General features: G+C 42.4%; 1 protein-coding gene across 1 annotated transcript; it reads right to left on the bottom strand.

Annotated features, from left to right (window-relative positions):
• Nucleotides 1-6,188: 6,188 nt before the first annotated feature.
• On the bottom strand, nucleotides 6,189-9,183 carry LOC140502162 (LHFPL tetraspan subfamily member 7 protein-like). The gene is made up of 3 exons (XM_072606493.1): nucleotides 8,974-9,183; nucleotides 7,091-7,229; nucleotides 6,189-6,451 (listed from the first exon to the last, which is right to left on the bottom strand). Exons 1-3 carry the CDS (start codon nucleotides 9,181-9,183, stop codon nucleotides 6,189-6,191), a joined length of 612 nt encoding a protein of 203 aa, XP_072462594.1.
• Between the last annotated feature and the right edge of the window lie 8,639 nt (nucleotides 9,184-17,822).

Here is a 17,822-nt window from a genome sequence, read left to right as displayed (position 1 = left end):
GATGGAGTCATGGAAGAATGCACTCATCCTTGGTGGAATCGGAGACTTGCAAAATCTTTTTGGTGAGCAATCTGATAAATATTGAGGACAATTACAGAAATAACCATACTCGCAGATCTGAAATTCTGTTGCTTGGAAGGTACCCTGAAGAATTTTATCAAAAGCAAGAAAAAATGAGGTCTATTTGTTGGAAGATTTTTCCATAATCATATTATATGTGAGGACTAAAAAAAAAGGTGTGTGTGTGCAGGGGTGGGGAGGTGGGGAATGGGGGTGGTGGAAGGAAAGTAATCTAAGTATCCAACAATGAAGAGGGAAAGGTTAAATAAAATGGAGAATCTGAACCCAGTGGTATTTTATCATGTAATTAGGACAGACAAATATGAGGAATAAAAAGAAATCTAGAAAGTCCCATACAAAATAATGCAAAGCAAAAGCAGGACCAGAAAATGCAATATTCCTCAACTATAATCACGTAAGGAGAAAAACTAATGAGAATGAGTGGATAAGCCCAAAATTCTAATGAGAACATGGAATAAACGAAGAATTGTTCTGACATTTTATGTATTGAAATTATTTTCAATGTAAATAGCTTCTATTGAGATGACGATATTTATGCTCAATGTTAAGGGTTTTTAAAAATAAAATCTTAAGAAAAATAAAGGGGGGGTTCCTTTAAAAGAACAGTACTATGATTAATGAAGATTATACATCTAGAGCTAGAAGGAACCGTTGAGGTCATCTTGTCTAACCTCTTTGCTTTACTGATGAGGAACCAGAAGTTCAAAATAAGATAATTTTACCTGTTCTTGGTCACACAGGCAGGAAGTGGGAGAGGCAGGATTTGAACCTGGGTCCTCTGCCTCAAGAAATAACGTTCTTTTTAGTAACACATTGCCGTATCCCAGATGCAGGGACTATTCTTTCTCATGTATAGGGACAAGACATAAAGAGCAAGCTTAGTTCGGAAAGCAGAAGAATGCTGAGCTTGGACTCATTGGTTCTGAGTTTGAGTGCTGGCTTTTCGACTGACTCCCTGTTTGATCTTGAGTAAATCAACTAATTGGGGCAGCCAGATGGCACAGTGGATAGAGCACCAGCCTTGGAGTCAGGAAGACCTGAGTTGGCCTCAGACACTTACTAGCTGTGTGACCTTGGGCAAATCACTTAATTACTGTCTGTCTCAGTTTCTTCCTGTGTAAAGTGAGCTGAAGAAGGAAATGGCAAACCACTCTGGTATCTTTGCCAAGAAAACCCTTCAGAAAGAGTTAGAAATGACTGAACAATAAAGCCATTCAATATCCCCAGGCTTCTGTTTCTTCCTATGTAAAAGGAGAGAATTGGACTAGCAGATGTCTGAGACCCATTACAATTCTAGATTCTCTGATAGAATTTGTCAACCTTTTTCTCTTTCCCCCCCACTTAATAGTATTTTTTTTCCAATTACATGAAAAGATAGTTTTCAACATTCACTTTTATAAAATTGTGAGTTCCAAATTTTTTTCTCCCTCCCTCCTCAAGACAGCATGCAATCTGATGTAGGTTATACATGTGGTTGATAAATTTTTTAAATTTAAATTTATTTATTTAAGTTTTCAACATTCATTTCCTCAAAATTTTGGGTTCCAAATTGTCTCCCCATTTCTCCCCTCCCCCACCCCTCAATGCCAAGCATTCTAATTACCCCTATCACCAATCTGTCCTCCCTTCTAACATCCCTCCCTTCCCTTATCCCCATCTTCTCTTTTGTCTTGTAGCGCAAGATAACTTTCTATATCCCATTACCTGTATTTCTTATTTCCTAGTTGCAAGAACAATACTCAACAGTTGTCCCTAAAACTTTTGAGTTCCAACTTCTCCTCATCCCTCCCTCTGCACCCATTCCCTTTGGGAAGGCAAGCAATTCAATATAGGCCATATCCATGTAGTTTTGAAAATGACTTCCATAATAGTCGTGTTGTGTAAGACTAACTATATTTCCCTCCATCCTATCCTGCCCCCGCCATTTCTTCTATTCTCTCTTTTGATCCTATCCCTCCCCAAGAGTGCTCCCTCCTCCCACTGCCCTCCCTTCCATCATCACCCCCCTACCCTGCTTATCCCTTTCTCCCCCACTATCCTGTATTGTAAGATAGGTTTTCATACCAAAATGTGTGTGCATTTTATTCCTTCCTTTAGTCAAATGTGATGACAGTAAGCTTCATATTTTTCTCTCTCACCTCCCCCATTTTCCCCTCCACTGAAAAGTCTTTTACTTGCCTCTTTTATGAGAGATAATTTGCCCCTCTCCGTTTCTTCCTTTCTCCTCCCAATATATTTCTCTCTCACTGCTTAATTTCATTATGTAAAGGTATGATCCCATCCTATTCAATTCACCCTGTGCTCTCTGTCTCTCTCTCTGTCTCTCTCTCTGTCTCTCTGTGTGTGTGTGTGTGTGTGTGTGTGTGTGTGTAATCCCACCAACTACCCAGATACTGAAAAAAGTTTCAAGAGTTACAAATATTGTCTTTCCCTGTAGGAATGTAAATAGTTCAGCTTTAGTAAGTTCCTTATGACTTCTCTTTGCTGTTTACCTTTTCATGCTTCTCTTCATTCTTGTGTTTGAAAGTTAATTTTCTTTTCAGCTCTGGTTTTTTCATTAAGAATGCTTGAAAGTCCTCAATTTCATTGAAAGACCATTTTTTCCCCTGAAGTATTATACTCAGTTTTGCTGGGCAGGTGATTCTTGGTTTTACTCCTAGTTCCTTTGACTTCTGGAATATGATATTCCATGCCCTTCAGTCCCTTAATGTAGAAGCTGCTAGATCTTGTGTTATCCTGATTGTATTTCTACAATACTTGAATTGTTTCTTTCTAGCTGCTTGCAATATTTTCTCCTTGACCTGAGAACTCTGGAATTTGGCCACAATGTTCCTAGGAGTTTCTCTTTTTGGATCTCTTTCAGGAGGTGATCAGTAGATTCTTTCAATATTTCTTTTGCCCCCTGGTTCTAGAATCTCAGGGCAGTTTTCCTTGATAATTTCATGAAAGATGATGTCTAGGCTCTTTTTTGATCATGGCTTTCAGGTAGTCCCATAATTTTTAAATTGTCTCTCCTGGATCTATTTTCCAGATCAGTTGCTTTTCCAATGAGATATTTCATGTTATCTTCCATTTTTTCATCCTTTTGGTTTTGTTTTGTGATTTCTTAGTTTCTCATAAAGTCATTAGCCTCCGTGGTTGATAAATTAAAAAATATATTTTGATAAAGCAATTTCAATAAAATTGGTTCATTTTTGTAATCTCACATATTTTATTTTGTGCATTTAAAAATATGATTCTCAGAAGGTTCCACAGGCTTCACCCTACAGCCAAAGGGGTTCATGATACAAGAAAGGGATAAGAATCTCTAGTCTAGATCTATGAGTATATGAACTTGGAGATAAGCAGTTCTAGTTTCAAACTCAGCCTCTGCCACTTACATGTACCACAGGCAAGTCACTCCCCTCCCCCAGCCTCAGTTTCATTTGCAAAATGGAGGTGATGATTCTTATACTGCTTACCACACCCAGAGGAGCAAAGGGTCATTGGTTAGAGAGAGAAGAGACCTTCTGGGTAATGGACTCCAAACCCAATTAAATAAAGAAATTATATATTTTGCAAACTTTCATTGACTATATAAAGGTGAGTTATCCCAGAATGTCAAGTTTGGAACGGACCTCAGAGATCATTTAGTCTAGCCCTTACCTGAATAAATATCCTCTCTAAAAAACCCCTGAAGGGTAAGTAATCATCCAGTTTTTGGCTGAAGTCTTCCAAGAACAGGGAGCTCATTACTACTCTGTGCAGCTCATTCTACTTTGGACAGTTCCCTTATCATTAGGAAGTTCTGACATCATGCTGAAATTGACCTTTTCTAACTTCCACCCAGGCTATGCCTCCCCACTGGGGTCTGGTAGAAAAAGGCCAATCCTTCTTCCTCAAATACTTGAATCCAGGTCTCAAATCTTTCCTGAATCTTCTTTTAGGCTAAACAGGGCCAAGTTGAGCCTTTCCCCTTCCTGAACATTCTATCATTATTATGTTATTAAATCTGAACTCTTTACATTTAGATTTTAAAAAAAGGTCTGGGTGGCACAGGATGAAGGGCTTTAGATTTGAATTCAGAGGAACTAGTGTTGAATCTCAACACTGCTCCAGCTCTGCAGATGGCCTTGGGCAAGTTACTTCACCTCTTTGGGCTTCTGTTTCTTCATTTTTACGAGGGGGTTAGAACTGATGACTTTAGGTTTTAAATCTACACTGATTCTAAACTAAATAATAGCAGTATTAACTTTTCAGTTCTGGGTCCCATTATGAATCTGTCTGGGGACTTACAGAATGTTATTGCCTTGTTAAAAATTGTTTTTACATGTAATTGGAAAAAATATATAAAAATTTTTAAAAAGAAAAGTAGGATTGAGTCAGTTGCACATTTTCTATTTTCCTTGGGATCGTAACTATAAGGACAGTGAATGGAGCTCAAAAAACCATGCATGACTCAACCCTTTAATTCCAGGTACAATTCCTTAAAGTAACTCTAAAACGTTTTTCCTTCTTTTCTCAAACTAGTGTAGGAAAGGCAGCTAGGTGGTGAAGTGGATAGAGCACCAGCTCTGGAGTCAGGAGGACCTGAGTTAATATGTGGTCTCAGACACTTCCTAACTGTATGACTCTGGGCAAGTCACTTCACCCTGTTTGCCTCAGTTTCCTCATCTGTACAATGAGCTGGAGAAGGAAATGGCAAACTACTCCAGTATCCTTGCCAAAAAAACCCCAAATGGAGTCACAAAAAGTTGTACAGGGCTGAAACAGGAATAATTTTAGGAAAATGATTCTATATTGTCCCTGGAATTGTTACCTAAAGTTAGACTCTTAAAACCACTTGCAGTCTGTGTGTTGTTCATGTTATTTTTTAAAAATATACTCAAATGCTCAAAATAAAAATGATGATGATGAGGAGGAGGAGGAGGAGGATGATGACAATGTTGTTATCTTCTTAATCTGGGGAAGACAGTAAAAACTGGTTTGGCTGGCGTGCCTCAGGCCCCTTTCCATTGTGCTACTTGCTTGTTGTGGCACAGTTAGGGTGAAGTGTCCTGGATTCCTGCCCCTTATTCCTCATTCCTTATTAGTCAATTCAGAGAATACCCTCATTTCAGGGGTCTAGACTACTCTATTGCCTTGATCATGGCAGTTTCCTAATAATGCCAAGTCAGCTCTTGGTCTAAAATTCTGTATAAGTTTGAATCTTGAGTGGTGTGGGGGCTTTGGATGGGAGGACACATCTTGGTTGTATGTCAAGCGTGCCCATGGATCTGGTTACAATGGTGGAGGGGAAACCCAGCTATGTTGTGTGGTATCCTATTGGTATCCTGCCCTCCTGGTGTGGCAGTGTGGTTCTTCAAGAGCCCTCCCCCTGTGCTCTATATTTTGAAAATTTTTTCATAGCATTGTGGTCTGTGTTTCTATTATACATATCTGACACTTTGCATAATTTTGTCTGTCCACATTTCTTGTATTCTTCATATGCATCCCTTTCAAGGATGCCTTATCATCCCTGGCTCAAGAGATAGAAAGGATAGTAGAGACGATACCAGCCACAGGCTTTTATCCTCATTTGAATCATGGATGCCTTGGGGAGTCTGGGGAAGCCTATGGTCCTCTTAGGAGAATTATTTTTTAAATAAAGGAAATAAAATATGTTTAATATGATTGAACATGTGTAGCCTATATCAGATTGCTTGCCGTCTTGGGGAGTAGGAAGGAGAGGGAGAAAAAAATTTGGAACTCAAAATCTTACAGAAGTGAATGTTGAAAACTATCTTTTACATGTAATTAGAAAAAATAAAATACTATTAAGTGGGGAAAAAATGTAGAAAATGGTAAATTTGAATTAGAGGTTAGTGAAAGTAACAATGGCATTTTTTCCCATCCAAAGTTACAGACTCCCTAAAATCTATCTGCGTACTCCTTTGTGGAGCTAAGTTAAGAGCCTGAGATTTGTCCAAGTCTATTATTTGGCCCAGAGAATAGGTGACTTGCCCAAGATCACACAGAGAGTTAGGGGCAGGTCAGCAGCCTCTTAAACTCTACTGATCTCTGGGCAGTGAGGTACAGGAGCCACGAGGTGGCAGCAGGAAGCAATAATTTGCAGAGATGTTGGATGTTTAATCATTTGGCTCTGAAATCAAGACATTTCTTTCAGTGATGCTGGAGAAAAGAATCTTCTTCTCCTGGCTCTTGTCTAAGTGGAAACTCCCCACGATGGACAAGAGGCTGGTGAGGACCAGGGCGAAAATGACGGTGATGTAGCCCCAACCCAGGTGGCATCGACCAGCGCTGTACACGGCGGAAGGACCCCAGGCATCCTGAGCCACCTGGGAGTCCAGACTGAATGGGAAAAGCAACAGGCCCAGGAGAGTGGTGATGACTGGAGGAAGACAAGAGGAGAAAGGCATCTTTACTGGGTTGCTAAGTGTTGTGCTAAGCACCATTAGATTGTAAGGTCCTTGAGGGCAAGCACTGTCTTTTGTGTGAATGTCCAGGGCTTAGCACATTTTGCTTCATAAATATTGGTTGATCCAAATACAAAAACAAAGCAGGCTCTTTCTAGGGAGCTTAGATACTAATGGGCTGGCTCTATGACTCTGCTAGTTTCTGATGGGCCTCTGAAAGGTAGAGTTGAGTAATCATCTGGTCCAATGTTATCATTTTACAGATGGGCAAACTGAGATTCAGAAAGGCGTGACTTCTCCAAGTAAAATTAGAAGCATATGGTCATAGAACTAGGACTGGAAATGACCCTAGAAGCCACGAAGCCCAATGTTCTCATTTGACAGATGAAGAAAGTGAGGCAGTGGGGGAGGGAGGAAGGATATGAAGTTATTCTCCCAAAGTCACTCAGGGAGTAATAGGAAAGCTGGGATTTGAACACAGGTCATCTGACTTCCAAATCCAGAGCTGTTTCTGCCAGATTGTGGGAAGGTCAGTTTCTTTATCTGACCGTATCAGTTTAGAAACAGGAACCTGCTCAGTCAGAATTGCGGTTGTGAGTACTTAAGGGACTCACCCGATGTTGCTTGTATGTACTGCGTTGGGATGCGCCCTTTCACAGGGCAGAAGTCCTCAGGGAGGATGGTCCAGGAGAGGAGGAGCAGGGCCCAAAAGGCCATCAGGAGCCAGCCTCCAGGAAGCAGAGCAGCTGAAGCCTAGAGGAGAGAAAGAGGAGGGTGGATACCCCAGAAACCACAAAAGCATCATTTTCAATTCAGCCACTAGGGAACTTCCCTTCACACCATGTCTTGGAAAAAGAGACCCAAGTCAGGTTATCGCCTCCCTGGCACTCATTTGTTTTTGTTGTAAAATGAAGATCTCTTCAAACTGTTACATTCTATGTGGGAGGAAAAGAACCCCATTGTTCAGTTCCCCTTCCCCATAAGCTAGTTGTAATATGAACAGGCAGACAGTGTTGGTATTATTTTTATAAAGATCACTGGATTGAGGGTCAAGAGACCTGGGTTCATCTCTCAACCTGGTCACTTGCTGTGTGACTTTAAGCTAATTGCTTCCCCTCTCTTGGCTTTAGTTTCCCCATCAGTAAAATGAAGGATTTGTATACCTGTGTGACCTTTGGCAAATTACACATTCTGTGGGCCTCATGTTTCCCTATCAGTAAAATGAAGGATTTAGAATACCTGTGTGACCTTTGGCAAATCACACACTCTCAGGGTTTCAACTTGCTCATCTGTAAAGTGAGCAGTGGAACTAGATCTCTTACAGTTCAAAATCTGAGGACCCCAAATTATCTCAGAACTCCTTTGGCCTCCTGAATCACCTCCCAGATTCCTTATCTGCAAAATGGGAGTCAATCAATCTATCGGCAGGCATTTATTAAGCACCTATGGTGTACTAGGTGGTGAGGATACAGAGTCTACTCTCAAGAAGAATATTCTTCCACGGGAGAAACTTTTCAAGACCTCCTTCTCAGAGTGGCTATGAGCCAAGTGCTCTGGGAGCTGAAAATGTGGGCTAAATTTTGGGTTATAACCTTGTGCCTCTAGAAGGTCCCTCTTAAACTGTCCACCTGTTACTGAGGACTGATCAAAGGCATGTGTGTGTTCGTCCTTCATTGCCGAAGAAGACCATGCCATCAGAGAAATAATAACATGACTTGCCCTTGACTTTGTTTTGAGTGAGAGAGGGCTGTGCAGGTCACCAGCCTCACTTCTCCTCCAGAGCCATCTGAATCCAGCAACTAGATGTTCATCCGGATGACTGGAGATGACCCAGGATGAGGCAATTGGGGTTAAGTGACTTGCCCAAGGTCACACAGCTAGTGAGTGCCAAGTGTCTGAGGTGAGATTTGAACTCAGGTCCTCCTGACTCCTGCACTGGTGCTCCATCCACTACACCACCTAGCTGCCCCTGAGGGCTGATACTGCTGAAGTCAGATCATTGGTCAGTCTCTTGGGGAAAAGGCCCTGCCTCTCATCACCTTAGACTTTTTTTTCCTTTTCACTTCTGTTTTCCTATTGCTCAGCAGACTGCCAGCACATAATCAGTCCTTAGTAAAAGTGTGTCGATTGCCTGAGGAACCATTGCTTAAGCCTCCAGAGGCAGCTAAATGACAAAGAGTGGGTGGAGTGGTGGGCCTGGAGTCAGGAAGTCTCCAGTTCAAATGTGACTTCTGGAACTCACTAGTCTGCACTAGTAGGTGACCCTGGGCAAGTCACTTAACCTCCCTCTGCTTCAGTGTCCTCACCTGTAAAATGGGAATTATAATAACACCCACCTCCCAGGGAGGATCAAATGATGCATTTGTAAAGTTCTTAGCACATAGTAGGTGATTATTAAATACTCCTTTCCTTATCTCCCTCCCTCCCTCCTTTCCTCCCTCCTTCCCTCCCTCCCCTCTGGAGGACAGCCACTGAGTTTGCCCTAAATGATCACTACCTTCCAGGCCAGGTCAGGCATGTCCTCCAGGGTCCTATAAGCCACGCAAGTCTGGTTCCAGTCATTACCCTCAGGCCAGGAGCACGAGGCAAAGAGTCCAAAAGAAAAAAGATCACTTTGGAACCAGGCAGGGGAGATTAGGCCCAAGGCAGATATGAAGACCAAGGAGAGAGTCAGGGCTGAGCCCACACTGTCCCCACTGTCCCTCATGTGGAGTTCCAGGAAACAGGCCTCAACACCTGCTGCGTACATGAGACATGGAGAGGGCTTCTCTCTGATAAATTTGGTCTTTTATTTTGGACTCTGTCATGGCTCATCTCTGGACCTCAAGGTCATCTGAAAAACAGAAAGGCTCAGGGAGATTTCTAAAGACGTTAGTGGTTTTTAGCATTGGTTTCCAAGATTCCAACGGTTCTGACTTTCCCTGTTCTAAGGCCCTCCCAGGCCTGACATCCCTTGTTCCTCACTCTGCTCTGCCCCTCTGTTCCATGTTTCCTCCCCAGTATTATCTGGTGATGGCTGTTTCTAAACTTAGCCAGGCTGGTCCTTGTTGGACAAACGCAATCCTCACCCAGCCCACTCTCTATGTCTTCCCAGCTTAGAAGAACCTGCTCAATTTTGTGCTCTGCAGGTGTGGGCTTAGAGAACTTAAAGACAGAGCCATATGACATGATGAAGAGGCAGTGCTGGAGGTAAGATCATGCACACACATAATTGACTAATCAATCAACAAGCATCTACTATTTGCTAGGTCCATTTCAGTGCCCTTAAAAGGAAACCAGTCTGAACTTCTGTAAGCCCACATACACACAGCCCTGTCTCCATGTTATTTAAGAATTTGTCTTCTTTCCTGCTTTAAAAAATGCTGTGGTTGAACTAGGTCATAGAGATTTATAGCAGGAAGATACCTTAGAAACCATCTGGTCCGAGGGTTCTTACCTGGGGTCCATGGACCCTCGATGGGGGGGCGGGATTTTAGGGGATCTCTGCCAGATGGCACAGTGGATAGAGCATAAGGTCTAGAATGAGAAGGACCTGAGTTCCAACCTGGTCTCAGACACTTTCTAGTTGTGTGACCCTGAGTAAGTCACTTAACAGCTTTAGGCCTCAGTTTCCTGATCTATAAAACCAGATTGATAATAGCACCTAATTTTTAGGGTTATAGTGAGCATAAAAAAAATCAGCAGATATAAAGCTTAAAATGCTACATAATTCCTAGTTATTATTATTATTTCAGACCCACATAATTTTTCATTCTTCCCTTAGGTACAGTCCCAGAAAAAAAATAGCTAGAGTTATAGAAGGAGCAAAATACCACCTCTGCCATTTACCAGCTATTTAATCTTGGCCGATTTAATTCCCTTCTCTTGCACTCAGTTTCCCTATCTGTAAAATATGGGGGTTGGATTTGATAAACCCTAAGGAAATTCCATAATTTTATGAGCTCCCCATGCAGCAGTCCAAGAAAGAGTAGAGTTGAACTGGAGTTACCTTAGAGGATGCCATGTTGGTGTCGATTTCTCTGTTCAATTTCCAGGTAATATCCTCCGAGGAGAAAGCTAGACACTTATCCTAGTCCCTGTGGCCCTGTATTTGGGAAGGCATGCTTTGTCCTTCCTGTTCTAAAGAGTAGAATTTCACCCAACCAAAGGTGCCTCTAATCTTATCATCCTCATGACATGAGGGTGGAGGCAGACCTGGTCACAGGTGAGGTGATTCTTAAAGGGCCAACCCAAAAGAAGGCTTTCAATCAACCCAATGGCCTTGTCTCTTTCATGGGGTCATAGATTAAAGTTGAAAGGGACCTTCCAGGTCATTTGGCCTGGAGGAGTCAAGTACCCAGTCTATGATGTTACCGAGTGTGACCCAAACCAGATCAAAGCAGAGTTCCTTTTTTATTTTAATGTCTTCATGCAGTAATAAAATATGTATATTAAATATATCATATAATTATATTATATAAAAATCATATGTACATATATGAACATATATACAATACAATGCATATATATGTATGTATATACAATTATATATAAACATACCTATACATACACACTATCCAGAGTGTGTATATGTATTTATATATATATGTGTGTATGTATATCGAGGTATTTGTGTATCTATATATATATATATATATATACATATATATGTCTGTGTATAGCTGTAGATGTAGATAGAGACAGAGACAAAGTGTATATGTGTGTGTGTATGTGTGTGTGTGTGTGTCCAAGTCAATATGTGACCTTGAAGGCTGCTAGGTGGCACCATAGTGCATAGAGTGCTGAGCCTGGAGTCAGGAAGGTTCATCTCCCTGAGTTCAAATTTGGCCACAGTCACCTAGCTGTGTGATTCTGGGCAAGTCACTTCACTCTGCCTCAGTTTCCTCATCTGTAAAATGAGTTTGAGAAGGAAATGGAAACTACCCCAGCATCTCTGCTGGGGTCACGAAGAGTTGGACACAACTGAACAGCAACACGAATCCTTAGATATGATCCAATGGTCCTCATTGTCACTTGAGTTTATCACCAATGATCTAATCTAACCCCTCTCTTTCTACTGGAAGACTGAGGAGCCAGAGATTATGACAAAGTAACAAATGAAGTTAGTGATGATGGAGCCTATAGCGATGCTGCAGAACCTTCCCCCAAGCCTAGCCCAGTCTAGAGAAGCTTTGGATGTTGAGTCTAGAAAAGAACTTCCACAGGCAAGAGGGACTGGACTAGTTGTGTCTGGCCCTCCAGGCCAAATGAGTTGGCAGTTGCAAAGGAAGCAGATTTTGGCCCAATGTTAGGAAGACCTTCCTACCAGTTGGAGTGATCCCAGCGTGAATGGCCGTTGGATCTCCTGCTCATCTGAAGTCTGTTCAGGTGACTGCCCACTGGAGATGTTCTACAGGACATGGTCTTGTCTTATTCGGCCTCTGAGGTTCCTTCCGCCTCCAAGATTCGGGGTTCTCTGAATGTGCACAGTTATTTAAATGATCTCAGAATCTCAGATCAGCAGAAATAACCACTTCTAATAAAAACCTTGGAAATGAAGGAGGCGGTGCAGTATGGTAGAAAGAGCTTTATCTCTGGAGTTAGAAGACCTGGCTTCAAGTGTTGGCCAAGTCTCAGCCTTCTGAGCCTTCAGGCTGCCATCTGTGAAATGGGGGTGGAGGTGATAATCCTTTTATAACTTACCTCACAAGGTTATGAGGAAAGGTTTTGTGAAATCTTCACGTGGCAGCTATCTAGTCCAGTGCATAGAATGCTAGTCCTAGACTCAGGAAGACCTAAATTCAAATCCTACCACAGATATGTAGGAGCTGTATGACCCTGGGCAAGTCACTTAACCTCTAAATTTCAGTTTCCTCAACTGTAAAATGGAAATAACAATAACACCTCACAGGGGTGTGAGAATCAAATGAGCCACAATACATAAAGCACTTTGCTAGTATAGTAAGGGGTGTCTGGTATCTGACTCACAGCAAGGCAAGAATAGCCATGTCTAGCATCTCCCCCATCTCCCTCTTATCTCTAAGGGAGATTTTGATTCCTACTAGAGGAGAGGGAGCAGGAGGCTAGGACCAGGCATGGCCACCATTCTGCTCTCCTAGTATCTAGCTACAATTCTGTCTTTTCTATTAAGAATTACTAGTATGGACAATGTAATTATCAGGTCAACTGTCCTTTAATGGGGAAGAAGGGCCCCAAGATTAATATGCAAGGCTTGAATTCTGTCCCACCAAATAGTAATTCTACAATGGACACACACACACACACACACACACACACACACACACACACACACCAAATAGCAAAGCTACTCATTTGTGCAGGTTGATAGCAAACCAGAAATCAGAAAAACATACATATGGGAATATATAAGCAGACATTACAAACTGAAGGATCTTTTTCATTACAGAGAGAGAGAGAGAGAGAGAGAGAGAGAGAGAGAGAGAGAGAGAGAGAGAGAGAGGAGGAGGAGGAGGAGGAGGAGGAGGAAGAGGGGGAGGAGGAAGAGGACCTAGGTCTCATGAAGGGGACTATTTCCTGAAGTGTTGCAAGCTGGCAACTGGGACATGACAAAGTCTTCCAGCTCTTCCCATTGTGGTTTCTTCTCAGAGACTTTCTCTCCCTTCAGAAGCCTACGGAGAGGTTGACTTCCCTCTCCAAACTGGAAGTTAGAAGAACCTAAAGAGATTTAGGTTCTTTTCTCTCCCACTCTCGCCGACTCCACCCGCCCCTCACACAGGCAAGAAGCGCTGAGTAATCAGTCTCAACCAGTGAGGACAGTCTCATGCAATTGGTCCTTGCAATCAAAGGCTACTCGTATGTTTATTATTATCATCTTAGATCAATATAGAACTATCAATGATTGTTAAGTCAATTTACAAGTGTCTATTATGTGCCTACTATGTGCCAGGCATCGTGTCGGGAACGCAAAGACAAAATGAAGTGGTTCTGGCTCTTGAAGGGCTTACTTTCTATAGGATGTGGGAACATATATAAGTAAATATAAACCCCATTCAAAATAAATCACAGAAACTGCGAGCAGAAAGGGGCCCTTAGCAGCCATCCAGTCCAGCCTGTACATTAAAGGAATCTCCTCTATTTCCTTTTCTCTAAAATGAAGTGCACATAATCATGTCCCTTCTAACCCTGGTTTTCAGTGACGAAGCACATTACAGTTGATGCAGCATTAGTCTTGGAATCAAGAAGACTTGGGCTCCAACCCAGCCTTTAGCACTTAGTAGCTGGGTCACCACGGTCAAGTCTATCCTTTACTCTTTGCTGCCTCAATTTACTCATTCATAAAAAGGGGATAATAATGCCATAGGACCTGCCCCACTGGGTCATCTTGATGACTAAATGAGATGATATGTTAAGTACTTCACCAGCCTTAAGGAGCAAGAGGAGTGCCAGCTGTTCTCAACACACCAGCCTGACTCACTAGGATGCAGCAGCTTCATAGTTACTGGTACCTTACCATTTGGTGATTAGCAGATGCTTGAGCAGGAAGGATGACATCACAGCCAAAACAGGCATCATTTCACCCGCATGGTCCATCTTTTTTGCCATTCTTTTAATTGGCGAGAATTTCTCCTAGAGCTCATGGACTGGGATTGGATGTGTACCAGTGCTTTGGAGAGGATGTGCCAAATCTAGTCTGTGTTCCCCAGGGAACTCTCACTCTTGCAAAGGAGACACCTTAAATAAACAGTAGAATGCTTAGGACAGCTAGATGGCGCTATAGTGCACAGAGCACTGGGTCTGGAGTTAAGAAGACTCATCTTTCTGAGTTCAAATCTGACCTCAGACACCTACTAGCTGTGTGACCCTGGGCAATTTGCTTAACCCTGTGTGTTTCAGTTTCCTCATCTGTAAAATGAGCTGGAGAAGGAAACAGCAAAACCCACTCCAGTATCTCTGCCAAGAAAATAGGGTCGTGGAGAGTCAGACATACCTGATAAGACTCAACCATCTCATCTATAAATAAGTTCCAACCTCCCAGCGTTGTTGTGAAGATCAAACAAGTTAATTTTTTGTAAAGCGCTTTGTTTGCACACCATAAAGCCCTAAGCTATTACAAGCCAGATATTTGGTGAGGTTGCTGCTTTATCATCAATGAATACACACTTGACGTGCCTAGACCATGGAGAATATCACAGTGCAATTTGGGAAATGGCAGCTTGCCTTGGCTTTTCTCACTGGTTCTTGTGGGATTTGGGTGAAGAGGGTGGGGAAACAGAAAGGGGTAAATATGATGGGGAGAAAAGGGAGGATGACCCGGTTGGGCGGCAGCATTTTCTCTGACTGGTCAAATGAAATGTAAATGTAATATAATGTAATTAAAATGTAAGTTCCTTAAGGGAAAGGATGGATGTCATTTTGTATGGGTATTTCCAATGCTTGTTTAATTAATTCTTGTTAATTGGTCTGCAGTTCAGCTGGGTTCTGTTGCTATCAAAGGCAATTCACATACTCATTCACTGAGCATGTATTAAGCTCCTACTATGTGGTAGGCCCTGTACAGGCCATGGAGTATAGAAAAAGGACCCAGTGAGTTTCACTCTTTATCAAAGGCTCAGAAAGTACTCCTAACTCCCTCATAAATGCATATCCTTGGTCATAGAGCCCTTTGCTTGAAAACCATCAGGGAGGAAGAACTCACTGGTTCCCCAGACATGCCATCTCACTTTGGGATAACTCTCACCCCTTTTTTTTCCTCTTACCTGCCTGCCCCCTTGCCTCAGACCCTCATCAACTCTTGCCTGGAACTGCAAAGGCCTTCCAGTTGTTCTTGCTAACTTAAGTGTCTCCCCTTTCTAATGTGTCCTTCACATTTCTGTCAGTTTTTGGGGTTTTTTTTGAGATAATTGGAGTTAAGTGACTTGCCCAGGATCACACAGTAAATGTCTGAGAGTCAATATAAATCCAGGTCCTCAGGTCCTTCTGACTCCAGGGATGGTGCTCTATCCACTGTACCACCAAAAATGCGTATGCCTCATTCTGCTCTGAGTCCACCACCCTATCGGTTAGGATAGGTAAGATAGTTCTTTGTCAGCCCTTAGGAATCATGCTTGGTGCTGGCATTGATCTCAGAGTTCTTAAGACATTCTGAGCAGCTTGTCTTTATGTTGTCCCAAAGCCCACTGGTGGAGGCTTTATTGGTGGAGATCCATGCTTAATACTGCATGAGTTGGTGAGAGATCTTTTTAAAGCCTGACCATGATATTCTATGGCTGAATAAAGTCCAATGACTTCCTACCTTTTGGATCACATACAAACGCTGCTGTCTTTTAAAGCTTGGCTCCAATTCACCTTTCCAATGTAATTATACCTTACTCTCTTTTGTACGTTCTTTGGCCAGTGAAGAGCGAGGTACTGGGAACGTGATATCTCTGCTGGGCCAGGCTGGGCATGGATCTGCTGCTTGGTCATACTCTGTCACTGTCTCTTGGCTCAGCTGTAATCTTTGACTGGGATACTGCTAGGCTTTTTCAGAAAGAGCCAGAATTCTTTCCCTAAGACAAGTGAAAAACTTTCCCAGGTCTGCTCTTTCGTACGCTTGGGTCTGGGGGCTACCATCTCCTGAAAAGCTTGACCCAAGCTCCCCTACTCACTTGACAGAAAGTTGGGTTTTGGAAAGCCATGTTCTTGGGTATTATTCTCAGCCTGTGTGTCTCCTGAGACAAGCGTATGTCTCCAATGGCCGAGTGATCCTGCTGAAACAACACTGGTGATTGCTAATGATAAATTGTTCATTGGTTGGCAGGCACACTGTAGTTTGTACAGGTAATACACTCCACCAGAGAGTCAGGAGCATCCTCAAAAGCTTGGTTCTTCCTCCATGACCAGCTCTCTTCTCCTCTGCCTTTTTAGGATGTCTCCTCATTTTTAAACCTAAACTCTCCAGGGAATTGAATGGGTCAAGAAATGGCCCTCTGGCTACCCAAGGAGCTGGTCCATTATCTCCATCATTCCTCAACTGAATTTCCAGACTTTTCATATGTAAATGGACCTCCGAAGGACTCCTTCTCTTCCTAGAGAAAAATGGGTGGCTCTAAATCTGATGGCATATTGGGGGACTTAATTGATCAGGGATACCCTGATAACCTTTCTCTCTGCTCAAAGCTCTTCACAAAGCTCCAAGGGTTATAGGATGACAGCTGTCACATTCTGTTGCAGATGGGAAAATTAAGATCCAGAGACATTCCCTGAATTGTTAAGAATCATACAAATGGTAGATGGCAAGAGCAGAAAATTTGGAAACCAGATCCCTTTCAGGATCTAAACTCATTGTGCTTTCAACCCCACCCTTACTAATTCTCTAGATTCCAAATGCCTGGGATCAGAACATGGATGTTCCCAATTCTGGTCTGATGTGTTCTTTTCACTCCCATTCAACTCCTTGTGTTTCTTCAAGTCTGGTGGTATCCATGACTCTCCTGTGAATAATCCTTGGAAGAAGCCCCTTCCAGCCCCTTCTCCCCTACCCTGAGGACAAGCATCCTGGGCCTCTCTCCTTTATTTTCAAACTAATGAAGGATTTTTTACCCCTACTGTACTTTCAGATCCCCACGGCCCAGTTGCTGCTTTCAGAAACCAAGCCCTGTGACCTTGAATTTCTTCTTGACTTGAATTTCTACTTGCCTTTAAAGGTCACATTTGGGTTGGGAGAACTGAACCTGCTCCCTGATAAGCCAGTGCTAGACTCATGTGTGTCCTTGCTTGCCCCTTTAAATCAATAAGCCTCCCTGTCCAAGGGGCTCTTCTCAAAGACCTGCTGGTAAAAAGTGCATTGGCACAGCTGGGTTACAGCACCCTGGGGTAAAAAGTTTTCTGCTTTCTAAGCACAGAGTTGACTCTATCACTTCTCCTGCTTAACAACCTTTGATGGCTCATTATTGCCCCCCAGGATGGAATATAAACTGCTTAGGATGGCATGTAAGTCCCTCTGTAATGTGGCTGCAATATGACTTTCTTTTCTTTTTCAAAAGTCAAATTTTTTTGTGAATGGCATTTTACATTGAGTCCTTTGGAAAAGTTTTAGGTCCTTGCATTGTTACGAAGGGCTAAATCTATTACAAACCATCCTTGCACACTGTGTCTGTTACTGTCCATAATGTTCTCCTGGTTCTGCTCATTTCACTCAGCATCCGTTCATATTAAGTCTTTCTAGGTTTTTCTGAAGTCCTCCTGTTCATCATTTGTTATAGCACAATAGTGTTCCATTATATTCATATATACCACACCTTGTTCAGCCATTCCCCAATGGATGGGCATCCCCTTGATTTTGAGTTCTTAGTCACCACAAAAAGAGCTGCTATAAATATTTTTGTACATGTGGATCCTAAAAGT

Source organism: Notamacropus eugenii, chromosome 4, assembly GCF_028372415.1.
Source record: "Notamacropus eugenii isolate mMacEug1 chromosome 4, mMacEug1.pri_v2, whole genome shotgun sequence".
NCBI lineage: Eukaryota > Metazoa > Chordata > Mammalia > Diprotodontia > Macropodidae > Notamacropus > Notamacropus eugenii.
This window is presented reverse-complemented; position numbering and strand designations above follow the sequence as displayed.